The 23135-nt window shown below is 27.2% G+C and overlaps 1 protein-coding gene and 1 long non-coding RNA gene across 3 annotated transcripts in view; one reads left to right on the top strand and one right to left on the bottom strand.

Moving 5' to 3' along the window:
• LOC149893886 (uncharacterized) overlaps window positions 1-23135 on the top strand; it is a 55058-nt gene that overhangs the window by 5280 nt on the left and 26643 nt on the right. The window contains exon 2 of one of the 2 annotated variants that reach the window (XR_016449117.1): window positions 5817-6070. The exons of the other annotated variant lie outside the window; for it this stretch is intronic. This is a non-coding gene — a long non-coding RNA (uncharacterized LOC149893886). The remainder of the gene's footprint in view (window positions 1-5816; window positions 6071-23135) is intronic. 2 annotated transcript variants of the gene reach the window in all.
• On the bottom strand, window positions 6338-23070 carry LOC149893887 (uncharacterized). Its single transcript, XM_090067982.1, has 10 exons — window positions 22997-23070; window positions 21608-21630; window positions 20798-20831; window positions 20339-20625; window positions 16909-20164; window positions 12712-12776; window positions 11771-11853; window positions 7328-7398; window positions 6615-6914; window positions 6338-6391 (listed from the first exon to the last, which is right to left on the bottom strand). The coding sequence occupies exons 1-9, from the start codon at window positions 23068-23070 to the stop codon at window positions 6875-6877; spliced, it is 3933 nt and encodes a 1310-aa protein (XP_089924108.1). The 3' UTR covers window positions 6338-6391; window positions 6615-6874.

The raw sequence follows: 23135 nt of genomic DNA on the forward strand, positions 1-23135 counted from the left end.
ACTTTTCTGTTTAAATTACAAATTTGTCTTGCAGCTTCCTCATATTCCAATAGGATGAATATTTATGTCCAAACTGAATCATAAATTCTTTTATTAGTGGAATAAACATTCTCTCCAAAGATTGACATTTTCTGACTCAACTATCTGCAAAACAGAAACAGATACACCTACTATTTTCTAAATGAAGTCTTGCTTTTTATAGGCTCATGGAAATAATTTAAAAAAAAAAAACAAAAAAAATTTTTATATTTTCAGATTTTAATATTTTAAATTAATTTCTTTTCATAAATTCTAACAAATTGTCTTATTTTAAGCAATCTATCAGATAGTTATCAGATAGTTGAGTCAATTTATTGAGACAAATTTGTTTGAATTTCAACATATTTATATTAATCTATTGTAATTAGCCTCTAAATATGAAAAAAACTTTGATTTGAGGCACATGCCAGATGATTTGAGAACTAGAAAGAAAAAGAGTAAGTACAAATATTAAAATTAAAATAACCATGCTAATCAAAATTATTTCCAAAAACATTTCTTGCAATAAAATTGCACTAAAATAATGCATCTATGAAACAACCCACATCATTAAATAATCACCATTAACAGATGTGCTATATTGGAAAAAAAACCCGAATATATTCAAAAATACTTATATATATAAATTTTGGATTAAATAATATACAAATTTACTAAAAATGTAAAAAGATTTCATTTATTCAGTTTAATTATTCACATTAATTTTTTTGAACTCACTTAAAACTTTTTTTGCAGTTTTTTTTGAAAGGGAATCAAGTCTTACTAAAAAAGAAATTTATTTTGTCATTTTTGATAGAAACTTTCCCATCTAACAACAAAATAAACTTTTGCAAGACTTTGAAGAACCTGTAAGATTTTGAATGTTAAACAGACCCTTAACAACTACTATGGTGTCCCAAAATAAGGAAGAAAACTTTTTTTTTTGAAAAGTGTTGCACATACTCTTTTTTATTTTTTATTTTTACATTAATTGACATTAAGGGGTCCCCTCTAAATGTCAATTAGTTAATGTAAAAATTAAAAAAAAATGAAATTTCATGAATTTCTTGCAAATCAATGTAAAAAAATCAATGAAAATTACATTCAATGTGTGGCAAAATTCTAAAACTTTCTACAAATCAGCCATTATCCTGCTGTTGATTGTTTCTCACCATTAGATAATTTTTATCAGTAGAATTCAAATGTTTTTTTTATTTATCCCCCACAGGAGTTTGACATACAAGCAAAACAAAAATCATGTAAATACAAAATTATTCAATTGTAACAAGGCTGAATTGTTAATTCATTGTGTCCATGTCATTATTAAAAATACAAAATTACAATTGCATAATATGTTGCATGAGTGTTCAGTACCAAGACAAAAATACAAAAAAAAAAGTACAAAATTATAAGTGGATTTACAAGTGTACTTTGCTTGGTTATGCTCAGTATTAAAGTTTGGAAAACTGTCAATATCTTAATAATAACATATCATCCGATCAAAAACCTTTGTTTAGGAGTGCAAAACAGTTCAGTTGTAAATGCTTAGCTGCTGTGGCATTGAAATTCTGTATGAGAGCAACAACACAGTCATTAACACAGGCCAAATTATTAACCATCTCAGATGCAGTCTTGTATGATTGTTTTTCACTGAAATCTCTAAAAAACTGTCTCCAATGGTAGTGGTCTTGAAAAAACTTCCAGAGATAGATAAGTTTTGCACTGTATGAGGCAGACTCTTAAGTAGATGCAGTCCTCAATCATCTCTAATTCCTGACACAAATTGTGCATTTTCCTGAGAAAAGAGATACCAAGAAAATAATGAGAGGGTCCCAGCTCTAAGCTCAAGTACCATGAGTGATGCACTATCATCTTTACATCAATAGTATAAAAAGCAACACAATTGTAGGGATGGAGCCTTTGGATGAGTTGAATGTTGTTTTATGGTGCATCAAGAACTACTCAAGATGTGAACTATGACTGAAAGTAAATGTCAACTACAAGTTAGTTAAATTGTGGGGTTCTCTTCAGCTCACAACCCCATTAATCTGTGGAGGGTACCTGAACTTAACCAGACCTACAGTTAGTAGAAGAAATTCTCTATAACCATCTAATGGATGGCAAAGACGAAGTTGGTCTGCAATCAGTGTTTTTCTTTTTTATTTTGGCTGTCACAAGCAGTGATTAATGGTGTTGCAGTTGGCTTTGATTGGTAACAGATTAGATTAAACCATTTTTCTTTGAATCTCTTAAAAAGCAAGATCTCAGGCCAGTTGATAAACTAAAGCACACTCTTAGAGCATCACATAAAAGCACTTCAAACAAATGATGGAAATAGACTATTTACAGCAAGCTGAAATCAAAAGTTGTTTCTAAAAGTGTATAGGTTCCATTAAGTCTACCAGTATTTGAAACCATCATGTCAAAGAACATGCCAATTACAGGTTCAATCACATTTCCATGACTTCAAAAGTTCTAGAACTGTTACTATTACTGTCTTTTTCACAGTAATTTGGCACACCAAGAGGTTTTGTGCTTCTGTCAATAAGAGAAGAGACCAAAACTGGCAATCGTTCCCATAGCTGAGTATGGGTGAACGGTTAGGTAAATATAAAAACCAATTTCAAGTTGTTTTTTTTTTAGCTAAAGTCTTTGCTGTACATTTAATTTTCTCAATTAAGTTTTTTGCTTTACTTTTTAAGTATAACAAAATAATCAATATTTTCTGCCATTTGCCTTGTAAACTCTTCACCATGATAACAATCATCTACTTTTTAAAACATTGTTTCAGATAATATTTTTCCTTTTTTGGTAGCTTGAATAAATAAAACTTTTTTTTTTTACATCTTATGCTTTTCTAATTATTTCTTTTTTGGAATTGATAATTTCATGCTTTTCTAATTTTTGATTCCCGGCAAAAAAAGCAAACCATTGAATATATAATTTCAAAATTTAAACAAAACATATAAGAAAATTTTGAAATTTTTAAGATTAATTTAAGAATTTTAAGACTAAGTTTTTCCAGATATTAAATAAATTATTTTGTACTTGGATTATGCTACTTTGCATTGCCGGCTAATAATGCCAATGAGTTTTTCCTTAACCACTTCATAACTTTGAACAAGCAGCATTTGCACCCTTTGTATGTATTGCATAGTGCTAACCCAAAAGCTGTTCATGTGTTAAACTTGTTTACATTTTATGCGATTAATAAACAAACAACATTCACTTGTCTTTATTTGACACTAAGTTGATTTGTTCTGTAAATAAGAGAAGCTACAAAAACAGTCCAATTGGTGAGTATCTTTTCCAGTTATATCAGGCAACATCTCAGTGCACAACAGTTTTGCTGGCTTGAAATTCTTCTCTTAGCTGTTTTGAAATTTCTGTCATATTTGGTGAACTTTTTGAAAGCTTTGTTGAAATTGTGCAGCAACCTATTTTGTTAACTATAGATGCTAGTATCATTGTTTATCTACAAACACTTGTATTTGATTAGGTTTAAAACAGGTAAACACAGTTATATGAATGCAATAATTAAGCAATGTAATAATAAAAATCAAACAAGCTATACACTAGTTCAATAATACATAGATTATGGATATCACAACAAGTAACAATGTTAGAAACCAAGTAATAAAAATATTCAACAACGCAAAGGATGTTTACATGAAAAACGTTTGCCTAGTACTAGGTCACATGACAATTGTATTTACACAAAATGTCAAGTAAGTAATGATAAAAATGTCAAGTAAGTAAAGGTAAAAATGCTATATTGTAAAAAATCATGAATCTTGACAACCTTTTATGATTTTAACATTGTTTATGCTTGGAATTTTACTTCCTTTTTTATCAGTTCTATTGTACAGGAGATTCTACTAGTCAAAAGACTATTATTGATTCCAAATAACCTATCATTACCTTAAATGACTAATAAAATTTTAATTCAAGTATATCAAACACAATTTGTACCACTATTTCAAAAGCTTCATGACCCTTTTCGATGCACTAAATATTATTTTAATTTACTACAAATTTGCAGGTAGTATCAAAAGGAACAAAAAATATTGGTTTTTGGGAATTTTCTTGATACCAAAAACAATTCACGATAAAAATTTATGATAACAAATAACTTTTATCAATTTATCGTCAAATATCATTTTATCAATAGACTATTAATATTGTGAGAAAATTGTTTTTATTTAAAGTCAAAATGACAGAAAAAAGTAAATGTCATACTTAGGTAGCAAACTTTATATTGGATAAACAAAATTTTCCTGCCATCCCTATGGTAACTAAACACTCAAACTGTTGTATTTAAGTAAGTTTAACATCTACATATGTTGAATGTCTTAAATAAGTTAAATATATTACTTACTCGCTTGATTTAGATTTTCACAAAACATATTCTATTTTAAAAAACAATTCAAAAGACTCCTTTTTTAATGGGAAAGTTAATCATCAGTAAAACTAGGAATGAAAAAAGAGAAAAACTTCTTTCTAGAGAAAAATATTTTGAATAAATTTTTTTGAATAAATTTTTATGAATAAATTTAACAATTATGACATTAGTTGCCAACAACTTTTAAGTTGCTTCTATATTACTACTTATACCAAAAATGATTAAAAAATCAATTAAAAGATAAAATCATCTTTTACATAAGAATAGAAAGATAAAATCATCCCCTGCCATAAGGTTATCTTATGGAAAAAGAAACTTTTTAACCTTCATAGAAGTCAATTTAACTTAATCCCATATTATCTATTTAATGCAGCATTATATCAGTAAATAATGAGGCAATATATAAGAACATTCCAGAAAGAGCTTCTAGAGCAGTTAAGTTGATAAATTCAAATAAACAATAGACAACTAATAAATAATTTATTGGACAAAAAAAAATGAGTTTGAAAAAAATGAGTTTGAAAAAAAAAGAGGTAAAATCAGCAAAAGAAAAGAAAAAAAAAATCAGCAATTGAAAGCTGAAAAACAAATTTCCTTATTTCAAAATTTAAAAAACCTTTATACTTACTTATCTTACTTATACAATAAAAATTGGATAACTGGAGTTTGATACTTATTTTCCGGCTGTAACATATGACTGGTCAATCTCGGGTAATCAACTAAATTACACTTCTACTATTTGAAGGAGAAGATGTATTTACTTTATTCATCATATTGTCAAAGGTTTTATAGCATTATTGTAAAATTTTTGGATGATTTTTTGCTAACATTATTTTAGCTGTCATGTTGTTTAATTTATGTAAGTAAAATTTTTATTGGGTAAACATTTTTTGTACATAAGTTAAGAAAAAACATTTTTATTCTGTTGTATTTTATATACAATTATTTATTATATAAAATTTTTCTTTTAGAAAATATTTGTAAGTTTTACATTTTTTTACTTATTAATAAAAAGAATACATTTATTCAAAATATTAAAAATACTAGAAATAATAGTAATAATAATAATAACAATAGTATTAATAGTAATAACAATAAAAATAATAATTGTAATATAATAATAATAATAATAACAATAATAATAATAATAATAATAATAATAATAATAATAATAATAATAATAATAATAATAATAATAATAATAATAATAATAATAATAATAATAATAATAATAATAATAATAATAATAATAATAATAATAATAATAATAATAACAATAATAATAATAATAATAATAAAAATAACAACAATAAAAATAACAACAACAAAAACAACAACAACAAAAACAACAGCAACAACAATAATAAAAACAACAATAATAAAAAAATAATAATAGTAATAATAATAACAATAGCAACAAATATAATAACAATAACAATAATAAAAATAAAAACAAAAGCATTAACAGTAAAAAGAACAATACTATTAACAAAATAAAAAATAAAATTATAAATAACAATAATAATATTATTAATATTAAAAGTAATAGTAACAATGAGAATAACAATGGCAATATTAGTTAAATAATAATAATGATAATAACAACAATAACAATAAAAATAAAAACAGTAATATAATATGAACAATAATGTAAAATAATATACAAATACCATAACGATAAATATAACAACAATAAAAACAATACTAGTAATGATAATATGAGCAATAATGAAAATAACAACATTAGTAAAAATAACATTAAATTAATAAGAGTAATAATTACATAAAACATATGAAATATTATAACATGATGAAAATAATAATATGATCCTATTTTTTAAAAATATTTTTAAAATATTCAAACAATAAGATGTTGCATATTTCCAAATAACTTATACACAGCTAACAACAACTTACTTTCTTTTTCTTCAATGGATGGCTTCAGGGGGTTTTCTCTCTCAAATGATTTGTCTAAAAAGTATTTTATCAAAAATGAGCAAATTATTCAAAAAATTTGTTAGTGTAAAAAATAACTTCAACTTCTTTTACAAAAAGCGAAATTCATGAGAACAACAATTAAAGAACATTTTTTACTATGTTTATAAACTTCAGAGAATTTTCAGATTTAGAAGAAAAAAAGAATTTCTACAAATTATTTTACTTCAAATGTATTAAAAAAAAAAAAAGTTTGTACTTGAGAACTTTTCCATCAATCTTATCAAATCTAATCTATTTATCTGGTAAATTGCGTTTTCTAAATCATCTAAGGTAGGAAACTTTTGTTGGTTTTTCCAAGTGCTTAACATTCTGTGCGCCTTCTCTTTCAAACTATTATATTCAAGATCTATGACATCAAGCTCATGATCTTTGATTGATAAAAAGCGTCCCAAAATCTGCCAGTCTTCCCCAACCATCATTGCTAATTGTAACAGTAGTTTTGAATTGTCAAGAGTATCACTCATTTTTGTTTGATCTTTTAACACATTCACTTTTTCTTAAACAGAGAACAGCTTCATAAATATTCTCTTAACTTTTCCAAAACCAGTTGTTACAAATTTGTTTTGAAATAATTATAATTAAAGTAGTGTAAAAAGTATAATAAGAAATTCTCAAAGTGAATACAATCTTTTTTTTCCACTTTACCAGATACTAAAACATGAAGCAAAAATGTTTTTGTAAAAAAGAAACTTAAAATTTATAATTGTATCCACTAATTTTAGTTTTGTATAAAAAAGTTAGAAGTTGGGGGAGAAGGAAGGTGCCATTACTGACTCAACCAATTTTTTACAAAATTACACAATTCATGTAAACAACTCTGCTGTTATGGTAATAGTCTAATAATATGTATAAAGCATGATATATATCTTAAAGTATGATATAATGTAATTATGAGTATACAAAAAATACCTCATTGCCATCAGCAGCTGAGTAATCATGAATGGCAGCAGCTCTTGATGGCTCCATATTAGAAGATGATACTGAAAAGCATATTCACAATGGTATTTTACAATATTTTACAATATATTAGTTATATAATAATGGCATTTTACAATATTATATATATTATTGCTGGAACAGCTACTCAACAGTCAATAAGGGAAAAAATAAGACAACTGGACCCACTCAAATCTATCCATTCCGATTAAAACAGCCCCAAATATCATTTTTATCACTGCCACCTTAGTACAACGCAATTACTATACTTGTCTAATTTATATCTTTTTTAAGATCTTGACTTTTCCTATTTATTGCCTCAAAGTTACTTTCATTACTGAACTCTGGCAATCATTCTTGATTTTCTGAAGATGATGGCTTATTTACCGATGCTTTTTCAAAGTAAAATATTTTAAACTGTATTTCAAGAAACAAAATTCTCAAGGTTTTATTTGAAGATTTTGGTAATTCAGTGATAGTTTAGTGATCTGTCAGTTTGTTACTTTGCTTACTGCTTTTCAACCTATTTCAATGTAACTTAGCTTTTAGATCTTCACAAAATCTCCCTAAAAATCTTTAATGGGACTAAACTGGTCATTGTTATCACAAGCTAGCAAGGATATAAAAAGTATGAAAAAGAGTTTCAGTTTAGTTAAGGAAGAATGATAATATGGATGATTGAATTATGAAATGAAGGCAGATTATTTCTGGAGTTCAAGACAAGATTGTTTTGATTTCAGAAAATAACTTTCAGGCTGTGCTAGAAACCTTGTTAATTAATGACTTATATTCCAATGAAAATAAGGTGAGTAATAATGGGAGTTAGGTTTTAATACTTTGGTTTTCATAGGTTGCTCTAATAAAATGAGTTGGGTTAGAATGGGCCAGTGAGAATAAAATGTGTCTTTACAGAGAAAGATGTTACATTATCTTGAATGATGTTGCAACTAGTTTGAAAGTGTTTCTTGTTTGCTAAAAACTCTAAAGTACTTATGTAAAAAAATGCTTTTACAAGCTAGGAAGATGGTTTTCAAATTCAGCACATTTAAATTGTTTTGAGAATGTAAAAAACATTTGTAAAATTCAGCTTTAAATTGTCAAAAGAAATAATTACCTCATTTTAAGCAATTAGTTACAAACAGATCAAAGTGACCTGATAAACACCAATCCTCTTCAACAGTTCATTTTAATGATATGTAAAAAACCTCAATGACAGCAGTACATTTACAAATAGCCTACACCTAATGAAGTACTAATGGTTGGTGATTTTGCAGTTGTAAAATGATACAAAAAAGTAGTGCTGTTTAAAAGTCTACATTGAAACATTAAAACTGATATTAATATTTTGTTGATTAACTTTTATTCTAAGCACATTTTGATGGCATACTTAACTTAGCATACTGTTAACAAGCCTTTGACATTGTTCAACAGTAATGGCATTTGTGGTTGTAAAATGATACAACTTAATTAGCATACTATGTATCATAAAACCAGTGGCTAGTTGTTTCAAAACTATTGAAATCAATGTGTTATTTCAAATGATTTATGCTACTACAACTTTTTTTTTAATCATTTTAGTAGTAATAAACTTTGTTTGACAAAGCATTAACATATAATTTGCAAAGTTTGATTGCTATTCTGAATGTAATAATACAGAAATAAAATGATGAATTTGTGTCACTATAAAAACAGTTTTTAAGCTGATTATATTCACATGTTTTTTTGTTGTTGCAACTTTTGTTATAACAAAAATATCAGCAGAAGTGAGTTGACAAATCACATTTTGACAGAATGTCTCTAAAAAGATCACAAGGATAAAAACCGTGTTTTTGTTAAAAATCATCAACTACCTTTTGTAAAAGGTTTAATAAACAAAATTTGATATTGAACAATAAAACCTAAAGAAAACCATGCAATCTGCATATAAATATTTCTAGCAAAAAAGCACTGCTACTCCCATTTATGTTCATTCACATAAGCTAGAATACCAGCTTCTGATTTTACTAAATTTGGTAAATAGACTTTATATACAGTGGTGATTGCAGAAATAGCACACTTGATGTTTTCTTATCTAGAGTTAATAAAATTTCTTTCTTTATCTAGGAAATAAAAAATAACAATTTAGTTAAATAATTTCCATTTATTAGCTATAAATCACATCAAACAAAAAAATTTGTGCTGTTTAAAAGTCCACATCAAAACATTAAAACCATTATTAATACTTTATTAAGTAGCCTTTATTCTTTATAAATGCAGCACTTCTTGATGGTATACTGTTAACAAGCCTTTGGCATTTTTTGACATTAGTTGCACTCTAGACTTTTTGAGCTTTCCCTCATATTATTATACTATATAAATTTATAACAAAGGTTTGTTTATCTCATAAAGCCACCCCAATATCATACCACAGGACCTCAATCAGAATCAGTTCTGGACTTTGAGGTAGCCATTCTAGAACATTAATTAAATTTTCCTTAAGCCAAGGTTTTACAGATCTTGCAGTATGTTTTGGATGGTTGTTGTGCATTAAAATCCAAATAACAGGTAGATTATTATCACCAATATGGCTCAATTATATTTTGTAAAATATCCCTGTATTTTATTTATCCAAATTTCCATCAAATTCAGTGGACTGATACCATGGCAGGACATCACTGAACTGATACCATGGCAGCCCTGCTTTATGATCTTTTGAGTATACAATGGGTTGTTTTCTTGCTTTATAGGTTACCTAACATATGCTTTCCCATCAGACTGGAGGCAATTAAACTTGGATTCATTAGTCCATAAAATGTTTTTCCAAAAGGAAACATTTTTATTTAGGAATATTTTTGCAAACCTTAATCACTTTAGCCAATTTTGTTTTAGAACAAGGGTTTACTCTTTGCTATACAGCCTCAAAGGCTAGCTTCTTGTAAACAATGACAAATGGTTGGGACTGACACAACTAAATAATGTTGTTCTTAAATTTTGTTTTTTATTTCATAAGAAGTTAAAAAAGAATCTTTTTTAGATATCCTAACAATTTGGCAATCCATATTAATAGAAGTTTTTTTGGCAGAGGCTTCAAGTTTTATCATCAGTGAATTGTATTTTTTAATATTTATGACAACTTTGAATCAATTTTCTAGAACACCCTAGTTGAAAAAAAAGTGTGAAGCCCATTCAATAACATATTTAAAATTATTTTTGTTTTTTACTACAAAGCATTTTTGTTTTCCCTCCATGTTCAGTTGCTACAAAAATATTAAATTTACATAACAAAAAATATTCCAGTTCTCACTTAAGAACTTTATTAAGAAACTCAAACTTTTGATAATAAATGGAATTCTAATAACAAATTCTAATAATAAATGGGTGTGCTTAATGAAATAGCACATAGAGAAACTCAAATTTTTATTAATAAATGGGATTCTGCACTAGCATCTGTTATTTCATTGAGCACACCCACATAATGAAGTTTGACAATAAAAAATGTTATTGCCACATTGTCATATTTACATCCAAACAATAAAGCAAATTCCATCTTAAAAATTACCATAAGAAAAACCATTAAATTTAAAAACATAGAAAAACCCTATAAAATCCAATTTAAAGAAAATATTATAGTTTGCTTTTTCTATGATCACCACTGTATAAATTGAATTTTTGCATTTCATTAATACAAAAATCTATCTCTTAGCCACAAGATTTATCTAAAAATTATATTTATTAAATAAATCTTCACTTTATTCAAGCAAAAAAAGACTTTTAAATAGTTAATAATGCTAAAGTGATATTTTAACATTATTAGTTATGTAGCAATTTTAATTCAACTTTATTGATAACTAAATAATTTTTAAATGGACAATCAGGTTTTTTTTTTGGTTAAGTTAAACAAACTGATTTGATTTCATGAAACATTTTTAGCACATTTATCATACTAATCATCCAGTCTTTCTGAATCTCTTTACTTAAAAAAGTTGATTTAAAAATGTATTTATTGTAGATTGGTGTTTAAACACAGTTTATCCTAAGAAGAAAACCAACAATAATAGAAAGTTCATTATGAACAGATTGGTATTATTATGATGAAAAATCTAAAATCAGAAAGTATGGTGATCACAACTGCAATAATGTTACAATTCAACATTTGAGAAGAAATTTCGTTGAACTTGGTTAATATTATTCTTAAATATAGTAGGAAAAGAGTTCTCCATGCAGAGTAATCAATAGAACTAGGGAATCATCAATCATTTGAAAATAATTTACTCTAATTAGATTTGTTTACACAAGTCAAAGTTACCCTTAGGTTTCCTTAAAACTGATTTTGGTTTAGAAGGGAATCATCAATCAAAAATTAAATAATAGAAAAAATTGAATAGGAATAATCATTTGTATGAGCTAAATTCTCATAAACAATAATCTTGATGGTGCAGGTTCTGACAAACTATGATCTATTGTTATAGAAACAGCTGTTTTACCACTTTCCAAATCAACTTGAGCTACCAATGGTTCACCTATAAATGGCATGTACGCTACATATTGTTGAACATTATATATACTCAAAGATTACAACAATAATAGTGTTACTATAACTAATAATAAAGTAATGTGCAAAAGATTATGATCAGTTTATTTTTAAAAAAGACTGATTTTTCTTCCACAAGCCTCATTTTTCAGTGAACATCTGTTACTAGTTATAAATGAATATTGGCAGATTATCAACTTGAACTTAAATACAGATTATCTATTTTCCTAATTACAAAAAATGGCTTTTATACATCATTTAAAACACTGACTGCTGGTTTGTTTACTGTAAGGTTGATACAACAAGACCATTAAACAATTTGCAAAGTCACCTTTAATTAAACTTTAATCTATGTTTTGTTTTTACTGCTCCAACATTTTAGGGTAGGAGCAGCAGCTGGAACTTCTATTAAAAGTTAAACAATCTGGAATATTTAGAACACACCTTTCCTTAGCTTAAGATTGTTTTGATATCTAGCTTACTAAGAAATATAATTGAATTGTTTAGTTGTTTAGATAAAAATTATGAAGTAGGATCTACTTCAAAATTTTTTTTTAAAAAAGAGAAAGCAAACTAAACAAAAAAGTGTTGAAAAGCACAAAGTCTCAATTTTTAAAATTAAGAAGTTCATATAAAAGTTCAAACCAAAAGCCCTGATAACTTTAAAATTTACAAAGTGTTTTAAACTTTCATATTTGTAAATTTGAAAAGTTTTAAATCTGGTTTAAGAATTTTATGACCCTCAGAATTAATCTCTTGTTTCAAATATAAATTTATTTTTAATTAGTTTAAGATAGAACTAGCACGAAATTTTAGCATTTTTATTAAAAAGAAAAAGATCACTCACCATGTTTAACTCCTTTTTTCATTGATTTTGATTTGTTAAAAGTGCCAGAAACCATTCTTTCATATCTGAATGCAATACAAAATGATTAGAAAAGAAACTTTAACTGCTGAGAGATCTTTCTAAATTCATAAAGGTAACATAAAAAAAGAAAAATTTAATATTAAAGTTTACAATAAAAATTTTATCCAAAATTTTATTATTAAAATTTTAATAATAAAATTTTCACAAAACTTTTAACCAAAATTTATATTATTATCAAAAGGCTTGATTATTATCCTGCTCTAATAAAGTTAGAGAATCAAAGACATTCAATTAACAATTTATGGAGAACAGTAACCAAAAGGATTACATGAGTTCCATACAAACCTTATGGATAGTATCCTGAGGGATCTATGCAAGGATCCTAATTGACACCAAATAACATTCCAAACAGGTTCTCATGACAGTGTGTTGGCGGGCGAAAAAAGCTACATAAATGCTACATAATTACTTTATCAATCAATGACTGATAAAGTAATTACGTAAATCCTTTAGTAATTGATAAATGGATGAGTGCAGAAGTGTTTTATGTTTTAAATACAATAAGATAAGATTGAGAACAAAACTCTTTAAACTTTATCAAATTGTTAATGAAATAACATTCCTTCAACTTCATTGAAAATTTATTCTGATTTATATAAGGTTATAAAAAAAACTTTTTCCATTATTTGTTTATCAAGAGTTCTTACAACTACTTTTTAACCTTTTAAAGAAATAAAAATATTTTATTAGCTTCCGTAAAAATTAAGATTTATAAAAGTTTGATATGAAAAATAATAAAAAAAAAACACTCAAAATTCAAGTGCATTAAAAAAGGAAATATAACTTCTTTGCTCTCTTTTCATATTGCTCTTTTGAAAAGCTTAGGTTTTTTTATGGTGAAAAACTTTGAATTTACAACAGGCATTTTGTACATTTTTAGGTAAGATTCAAACTAAATGCTCCATATTTTTATAGCATATAAATCAATTTTCAAATGGAACCCAAAATAGCAAAAACCTTTGAGATTTTTGCTTAGTAAACCCTTTAATTATCGCAACTAGTTGTGTTCAAGTAATGGGAAAAATGATTTAAGTGATTTTAAGTTATTTGTTTAGAATTAATTAAGAAGCTTTATTAATTTTAACTAACTTCCAAACAATTAAATACTATATACATTTTAGTGCGATAGTACTTTATAAGTGTGAAAGAATGTAACAACTAAACTTTCAAGTTAGAACACAAAAGACGTGTCAATCATTTTATCACTCAATGATTTTCTTAGCTCATTAATTAAAAATTCAGCAGCGCTATAACATCTTTCTGCTTCAACTGATGATGGTGACAAAGACTTTAAAGCACACTGCTATTTTTATCAGTTAATGACTGATAATATAATTATGTAGATGTTTAAGCACTTAATAAATGGAGGAGTGTAGAACTGTTTTATGTTTAAAATATCATTAAATTGTTAAATGAAATAACATCCCATCAACCTCATTGAAATTTTATTCAGATTTATAAAAGGATACAAAAAAACTTTTTCTGTTATTTGTTTATGAAGAATTCCTTTGTTTTTCAACATGTATCAAAATATATCAAAAGATTCTTAACCTTTTAAAGAAATTAAATAATTTTATTACCATCCCTTCAAATTTAAGATTAATAGAAATTTGTTGCGAGGAATTTAAAAATAAAAAACTCAAAAATTAAGCGCATAAGAAAGCAAATATAAAAAAATTTATTCAGATGTAAATAAATACTTTTTGCTATAATTCATTTTAATGTAAGTTTTTTTTTCTTTGGATAATTTTAGAATAGACTCTTTTTGAGATTGATCATGCTGATTTTGGCCTCTAAATATTTTAAAAGTCCCAATATTTCTTCTTTCATCATTAAATCCAAAAATTGAATTCAACTCTTTTCATCATTGAATCCAAAAAAACATCAGATAAAGTTCATCTTAATCTTTTATTTCTGTTAAAAAAAAAACTTTTTTAGCTTCAAAAAAACAAATAACTCTTCTACAAAGAACATCAGCATCAGCTTTAATAATTTCTAAACTATTTCTGATTTATCAAGCAGATATTTGGGAGGTTGTCTAATAATATTAGACTTAGAAATCTTGAAATTATGTTAAACAAAAAATCTTCAAGAAAACAGCAACAAAAATCATTAATTATCGGAGGTGACCTTTTAAAAATTTTTTTAACAATATGAATTTTTGATGTTTTTAATTCCATCAAGCTCACATAGTTCAAAAGTATCTTCATTAAGGTAATTTTTCTCAATTGACAGAAGTTTGATCATTTCATGATCATCATCAACTACTTTAGCATCCTCTTCTATGTTGTCACTTCCAGTCTTTATTTTCTACTAGATTATTTGCTTTTTTATAAGTTACATTAACTAATGCCAAGAAAATTTTATAAGAAAGATGGTTGATGAGTTATTCAAGAATCTTCTGCTTTTTTTCTTAACCTGGCTCCATCTCTAACCATTCCAAAAATATGGATTTAACTCTTCAAGCTCTGTTTCAATCAATTTAAGACCATCTTTAGCCTTAATTAAACTAACAATCCTCATCATTCCAACTCATTGAGCTGAACTGTTTGAAAAGTGTAAGTTTAGGCATATATATCTTTGATTTCTATTAGAAATCCATTCAGCTAGAGCAATCAAAATCTATCATCATAATCAATCACTTTTGAAAAATCATAAACCATTTCAATTTTTTTTTTGTATTCCAAAAACGCTGAAGTCATAGTTTGGCTTAAACTCTGAATTATAATATTTTGAACAGCCCATCCTTTGGAATATCAATACTTTATAGCACCCCTTTTATATGAGAATAAGATCAACAGCAACAATTCTAGCAAAAAACAGTTCATAAAGATCATTTGTTGGAAAAACTGGTAACAATTCAAAGTTGATTTCATCATTTAGTCTCAGATAAGGGCTTGAACTCAAACTTAATGTTGATCTTGTCAATGAAGTATGGCGAGAAACTCATATCACTTTTTTTTATTTTTATCTTTTCTACTCTTTCTAAATAATGAAGTAATGCTGTTGTTGCTTGTTTTGTCTTAAAAGTTGAAGGACAATATTTTCACTTAACAATATTTCAATCCTTGTAATTAAAACATATTTCTAAATTTCAGATTCCTTTTTTCTGTGAAGGCTCCTCCCATTCACTTCCATTTTTAAGTTATTTTTTAAAGATTAATAAAAGTATACACATAACAAGATAAGATAAGACAAGATAAGTTTAGACAAGATAAGCATAAGTAATATATGAGACAAAACTACTAGAAATAAAACAAAGGCAAAAAAACAAAGCAAATTCTTAAAACGCCTGGCCATGTATTCAGCAAAATCAATTGAGGTTGGCATGGCAAATCAAAGCTAACAAATCAAAATGTAAACCAAAAAAAGGTAACATTTTATTTTTAGGGAAGCTGTGTGCAAAATTGAAAATCACTTTGATGTAACACAAATATGGAAGTATACAATTATATAGTTTTATAATTTTATATTTGAAATGGAATTCATCAATGGCCCAAAGAAGATTTGTGTAAGCTTATGAATTGTTGTTGTTGTTGTTACAATATTATTATTAACACGTTGACTGCCAATAGGATTTTCGTAAAATGTCTAAAAATTAATTTCACGTTTTAGGTTTACTTTAAATAGAATAGGTCAAAATAAAAGTATTTCATTTGTTTTGAGATATTTTTGAAGTGATTTTTGTGTTTTTTTAAGTGTCCCCCACCAGTGGCTGACGTGGCGCCAATGCCCATAGCTGAAGGGCAGAATGACAAGCTAAAGTTAATATGACGTGTCGGCCACTGGTGGTGGACGCGGCTCAATTGGAATACTCCGGTGTCGGCCACCGGTGGCTGACACGGCGGTCAACGTGTTAATATTATCATAAATATTATTAAAGTTGTTTTGTAACTACTTTGTACATGATTACAAATTTTTATAACTTGTTCTTTGCTCTAAGAGCAAAAAAAAAAAAACCTAAATGTCTTAACCAAGAACAAAAGTAGTGATAAAAATGATAGTTATAATAAATTTACACTTTTTTTAAAATTACATGTTATCAGTGAAATTTCCAGTATATTTGTGTTTACAGAAAGTTTAGAATACTTAAATAAAACCAAATAAATAACTTACATTAAGTCACTTTCATGATTAATTTTGAAGCAATCATTTTCAATATATTTATTAAAATTCTCTTTTTTGACTCCACGATCTTTAAAATCTTTGCATTCATCATTTATATACCGAAAGCAATCTTTACAACTCCATAGTTGATTTTCATCATTACTGATTTTAACTTGGATCTTTTCAACAATGTCTTCAGACCAATAATCTAACACTTCTTGAATGGTCCCACCCTTTTGGAAATCTGCATTTTCTGAAGGTAAAACAAAAACTATTAAATACGAATTGCATCTTGAACAAACGTCTGCAATGACATGTCTAAGATAATACTCCTCTGGTTTTACTAAGACAATAACAACTTCTGATTCTGCTCCGCACATTGCCCTGCTGTCAGCTACAAGCACATTTAGTTTACTTTCTTTAATTTTCTTGGTCACAGAGATCTTGTCTTCAATTGTTGGGGTGTATTTTTGTAAATGCGGCGTATAAACTACTGGTTGATGATTTTCAATAGTATTTATTGCATATGCAACCGCTTTAACTTCATCCATGTTGTTACATATAACAGTAGTGCCCCTAACTTTGTCAAAACAAATCTTCTCCAATACAATTGATAAAACCTTTGCAGAGCTTTCTTCCATCCAGATTAGGGAAGGAAGAAATATTGTTTTAGGTTTTTCGCCTTTGATTGAATGTCCACAAACCCCAGGTTTAAAAACAAACTGAGTTTCAATATAATTATTTGATTTAACAACATTTTGAAGGTTTGATACTATCTTTGCCCCTTGATCTAAATCATAGTCATGATAACCTTTTACAGTTGTGGCATCATCTTCCTGTTTGATATTATCTTTTTTGTTTGATACTATCTTTGCCCCTTGATCTAAATCATAATCATGATAACCTTTTTCAGTTGTGGCATCATCTTCCTGTTTGATATTATTTTTTTTGTTTGATACTATCTTTGCCCCTTGATCTAAATCATAATCATGATAACCTTTTTCAGTTGTGGCATCATCTTCCTGTTTGATGTTATCTTTTTTGTTTGATACTATCTTTGCCCCTTGATCTAAATCATAACCATGATAACCTTTTACAGTTGTGACATCATCTTTCTGTTTGATATTATCTTTTTTGTTTGATACCATCTTTGCCCCTTGATCTAAATCATAATCATGATAACCTTTTTCAGTTGTGGCATCATCTTCCTGTTTGATGTTATCTTTTTTGTTTGATACTATCTTTGCTCCTTGATCTAAATCATAATCATGATAACCTTTTTCAGTTGTGACATCATCTTTCTGTTTGATATTATCTTTTTTGTTTGATACTATCTTTGCCCCTTGATCTAAATCATAATGATCTCTTACAGTTGTAGCATCATCTTCCTGTTTGATAATATCTTTCTTGTTTAATACTATCTTTGCTTCTTGATTTAAATCATAAATCATGATCTCATGATAAGCATCATTTTTCTGTTGAACTCTAGATGAATGTCCTTGCTGTGTCATACTTTGTGCAGTGTTAAGATTAGTGATCTCTGTTTTTATTGTTTTAGTTATTTGTTCATTACTAACTGTTTTTTGTTGTACTAAGTTGCTTATGTTATACTGAGTTTCAATACTATGTGATTCAAAAACAGAATTATGCTTAGTTTTCATATTACTATGTGAGTCATTATCTTTTTCATTACTTGATTCTATGTTGGATTTCTGAAACAAAATAGTATTTGATTTACTAATAGTGCCTTGAGCAGAATCAATTAATGATTTAATAGATTCTGTAACTCTCATTGACTTATCAAGAGCTATGTTCTTCATCCCTATCTTTTCTTCATTAAAACAAGTACTTTCTGATAATTGTTGCTCATCACCTTTATTTAAATATTGATTCTTCTCAATACTTTTAGGTATAAATACCACTAAAGATTCTTTTAAAAGTGAGGAAAACAACTTCTTTAACTGATTTGCATCTTCTTCTCTGACATATTCTCCAGGAAGTTCATCAAGTACAAAGCTTACTTCAGTACTGCTATTTTCACTATAATATTGCAGTAATTGTGGGAGAAAAATATCATTGTTTTCATACATATTTTCATTTTTACACATATGCTGCCATAACTCTAACAAGTTCTCACACACAATTTCAACATTGCTCTTTGAGCCTTTCTTTAAACTTTCAGTAAACTCTCTCATCTCACATTGTAACAAAGAAAAATGGTCACAGCAAATGTAATACAAAGTGGACTTTTTTAATGATTTCTCATAAAATCTTTTTACAATCTGTTTCCCAACCACGGATTTTCCAAACCCAAATCCACCAGAGATGATTTTTTTAAGTTCCTTGTCATTAATTGCATTCATTTGTTCAGGGTTAAGAATCAATGACTTAATCTGTTCTAAAGTATTTGATTTGAGTGTGGGCAAATTCTCATCACGTTTAGCAATAATCAACATGGTTAACCCTATAACTTGCTTAAAAAGTTCTTCATTATGCACTTCATTTATTCTATTGGAGTTTTCATCTGAACAGTATTTATAAAATTTATTGCGCCACCATTGGTTTAAAGTCTGATATGTTTTAAGTTCATCTTGGCATATAAATAAAACATTGCACAGTTTAAACTTTGAAGAAAATTGGAAAGTTAGTTCTTTTTTTAAATCCTTTCTTTCAACTGAACAACAAGCAACTACTCCTAATATAGTTAAGGCTTTTTTTTCAATAACAGGTTTGTTGATACTTGCAAAATATTTGACATCAGCAGAGCAGTTTTTAGATTCTTGGTTGATGCAATCTGATGAAGAAGCAGCACGAACAATAAAAATCAAATTTATTTTTGAGTAAAATATTACAACTCTATTGGCTGAAGATTGCTTAATATGATTCTGAGGATTAAAATTTAATAAGGTTGCATGGTGATATAGGTCATAATCAGATAATACAGCACGAATACCTTCTGTAAGCTCTTCTGTAAACAGTTCAGTAAACAACCGTGGAATGCATAAGGTGTCCATTTGTTCATCAATTATTGAGGGAAAACAAATTACTTGGCTAAGATCAACAAAATTCCTTTCAAAATATTTAATTGCAAACTCTTGAATGGGTTTTTCTTTTGATATTTTAGATTCAGAACCCACTTTATCTCTCCAGTCCAAATACTCTGCCATAGAAAGATTTTGATCAATCCAAGGGAACTGATTGCTGAAACACGGATCAGGTATTATGATGCTCAATTGATTACATGAAATTTCATACCTGCACCATTCTTAAAAAAAAAATTTTTTCAATTTTAAATATTGGAGAAAAAAAAAAATTATTCAAAAACTTCTTCAAAAAGAATATAAATATAAAAACTTTATATATAAGAATAAAAGAATTTTTTAAAGTTAACAGGTAACTAAAATATTTTAAGATTCACATTTTGAAGTTAAATATATACCATTAATCAAAACCTCAAAACTATTTGATTGCCATTTCTTTCCTTTTGAGTCTTCAAATGAAAAAAGAAATTCAACTGTACTATAATCTTTAAAGTTTTCAACTTTGACAAATAAGACTTTCTCTTCCTGTTTGGCAATGTAATAAAAATCTGATTTGTTGTAACCTTTACTGATAACTTCCCATTGGATCTCAGATTCTTTAGGTTTAAACTCTACTTTTGAGAGCTGTTCATTGTCTGTCAGTAAATACTTGAATACACAGCCACCTGGAAATTTTTCTACAATTCTAAATGAAACAAATTTTTAACAGTAATTTTAAATCATTTGTAGTGCTTTTTTTAAATTCTCTTTTATTTCAAAATATGAAAGAAAAGGGAAGAGCTACGTAGTAAGATTAGGCACAGTATCTAACAGTTAGAATTCACAGCACCAAAAAAGTTGATGAAAAAATGTCTTACGGACTACTCTTTATGTCTGGACTCTTTGGTGTTTCTAAAAATTTTAAAATTTCATTAAAAAACATTTGAACTGACTTTGGTTTTAAACCAACTTGTTTAGAAAACTGGGAAATATGAAAAGAAAAAAACTGTAATATAGTTTTTTCTATTTAAGTTTACTTGAATAAATTAATGTTGTTTAAATTCTTCAGTATTCATTGTTATAAAAACCATAAAAGGATTGTCAGGTGAATGAATTAAAAACCAAATATCAGCTTTTATGTTGATGATAACAAAGAAAAGGAGAAGTAGGAGGGGGGGGGGATAGAGATAAGGGGAAGAGGAAATTGCTACTACAATAAGTGTGTTATGGTAGCAGCTGTTGCTTATGACAGATTCTAACTTTTTTTTGAACTCAAAACTTTATTATTAAATGTCTGTAAAAAAAAAAAATTAACTTTCTTTTTTGGTAGAAAAGTTTTGGTGGAAAACTATAAGTGATCAAAAACAAGGGATAATTAAAAGGATTTCTCTCTTTTGATAGCTCAAGGCTGGTAAAATGATCAAGATTATTTACTTATTGTTGTAAAGACAAGGTCAAGGTAATAAAATAAAGTAAGTAAGAGGCAATAAACAATAGTGGTGTATTATATTTATTTAAAAAAAGGGAAAATAGTTCTTGTAATAGGAATTACAGTTCTTATAACAAGAACTACTTTCACTTCATACCACTTGATATGTATTACCATTGTTATATATTGACAAATTTATTGCCTTTATATCAAATAAATTGCTTTTAATTGAATGGATTATGGTATTTAAATTTATTACCTGTTATAAACTGCTGCTTATTACTATTTTTAATTTATGCAATACGCTTCTCAATACATCCTTTTTCAATAACTTTATTGATTAAAGCTTAAATTGTCTTTTGCTTAATTTCTAGTCTAAAAATTTAAAAATCACTATTTTATTATAAAAAATACTCTTTTAAAAACTGCATGCAATTTTTTGCATTTAAAAGATTACTAAAGGTTTTTCTACTAAAATGTAAATATTGTTCTCACTAAAAGAGAGCATTTTTAGGTAAAATAGAAACGATCAAAATATTTTGTAGTGACAATATCAAACAAAATATCTAATCTTGAGAACTTATTTTTTAAAAGCAATTCGTATTTGAAATATTTTCAGATGTCCTTTCTTGACAGTTATTTTTTATTTAAGAGTTTATGTTCATAAGGCTGTAAAAAGCATATGGTTTGGAAGTTTGTTCAGTCAAATATGAATCAGTTAGACATTCCTCTAGAGAATATTTACCTCTTTCTTGCATAATAGATAAACTAGATTTTTGTGGTTCTAGCACTTTTCAATTAAGTTCTTTCACTCTCTCAGGCTAAATGTAGGCAAAACAAGTGTTTTTTACTAAAGAACTCTAATTCAAATGGTATCAACTTCTTGCTTTAGATTAGTTACTCATTCAATTCTAAATAAACATTTCTCCATTAAACCGAAAATAGATTCAATTAATTCAAATCTGGTGACCACATTGGCCAGGGTTTTCAATTTATTTCATTTTCTTCCATTCAAGTTTGACCTTATTAAACTGTCACCATTAGTTTTTGATCAACCAGCATGTCAGCTGATGGAACTATGCTATTAGACAAACCTAGCCATTCTGATTAAAACAGCTCCAAAATACCAGTATTAACTACACTTTGGAACAGCAAAGTGATTACTATGCTTTTCAGATTTAAAACTTTTAATAAGATCTTTGCTTTTCCTATTTATTACCTCAAAATTACTTTCATCACTGATCTCTGGTCATTATTTTTGATTTTCTGAAAATGATGGCTAATGACTGGTCAAACACCAATGTTTTTTCTAAATGTTTTTAACTTATTTCAAAAAACCTAATTTTCAAGGTTTTAATTCGGTTAGTTCATATTCAGTTATCTGCCAATTTGTTACTTTGCTTACTGTTTATCAAACCATTTCTATCAATTTAGCTTTTAGATCTTTACAAAATATCCCTAATAATCTTAAGTGTGACTAAACTGGTCGTTGTTGCAACTAGCTAGCAAGGATATAAGTAAAGAGCAAGAAGAGGAGTTTCAGTTTAGTTAAAATGAAATAATTGGCAATCAAGTAAAGCTTTTTAAAGTTTATTTAAAAGAAGGACTGACTATTAGAACTGAAACTAAAAAAATGACATGAACATACTTTCTCAAGTACCAACGATATTGTGAACAAGAGAGAATGATACTAAAAGCAACAGCATTTGTAGTTGGTGACATGTAAAAGATGATGATGATGATGATGATGACGATGATGATGATGATGATGATGATGATGATGATGA

This window comes from Hydra viridissima, unplaced genomic scaffold, assembly GCF_058129835.1.
Source record: "Hydra viridissima isolate aposymbiotic clone 2 unplaced genomic scaffold, HvirCarnegie_v1 scaffold_1, whole genome shotgun sequence".
Classification (NCBI taxonomy): Eukaryota; Metazoa; Cnidaria; class Hydrozoa; order Anthoathecata; family Hydridae; genus Hydra; species Hydra viridissima.

Coding starts and splice junctions, on each gene's coding strand:
- LOC149893887 (XM_090067982.1), bottom strand. CDS start 23,070: ATGTCACCAACTACAAATGCTGTTGCTTTTAGTATCATTCTCTCTTGT. Junction 21,631..22,996: donor TATCGTTGGTACTTGAGAAA/GTATGTTCATGT, acceptor AATTAAAAATAG/TAATAAGCAGCAGTTTATAA. Junction 12,777..16,908: donor AATCATGAAAGTGACTTAAT/GTAAGTTATTTA, acceptor TATTGCATTCAG/ATATGAAAGAATGGTTTCTG.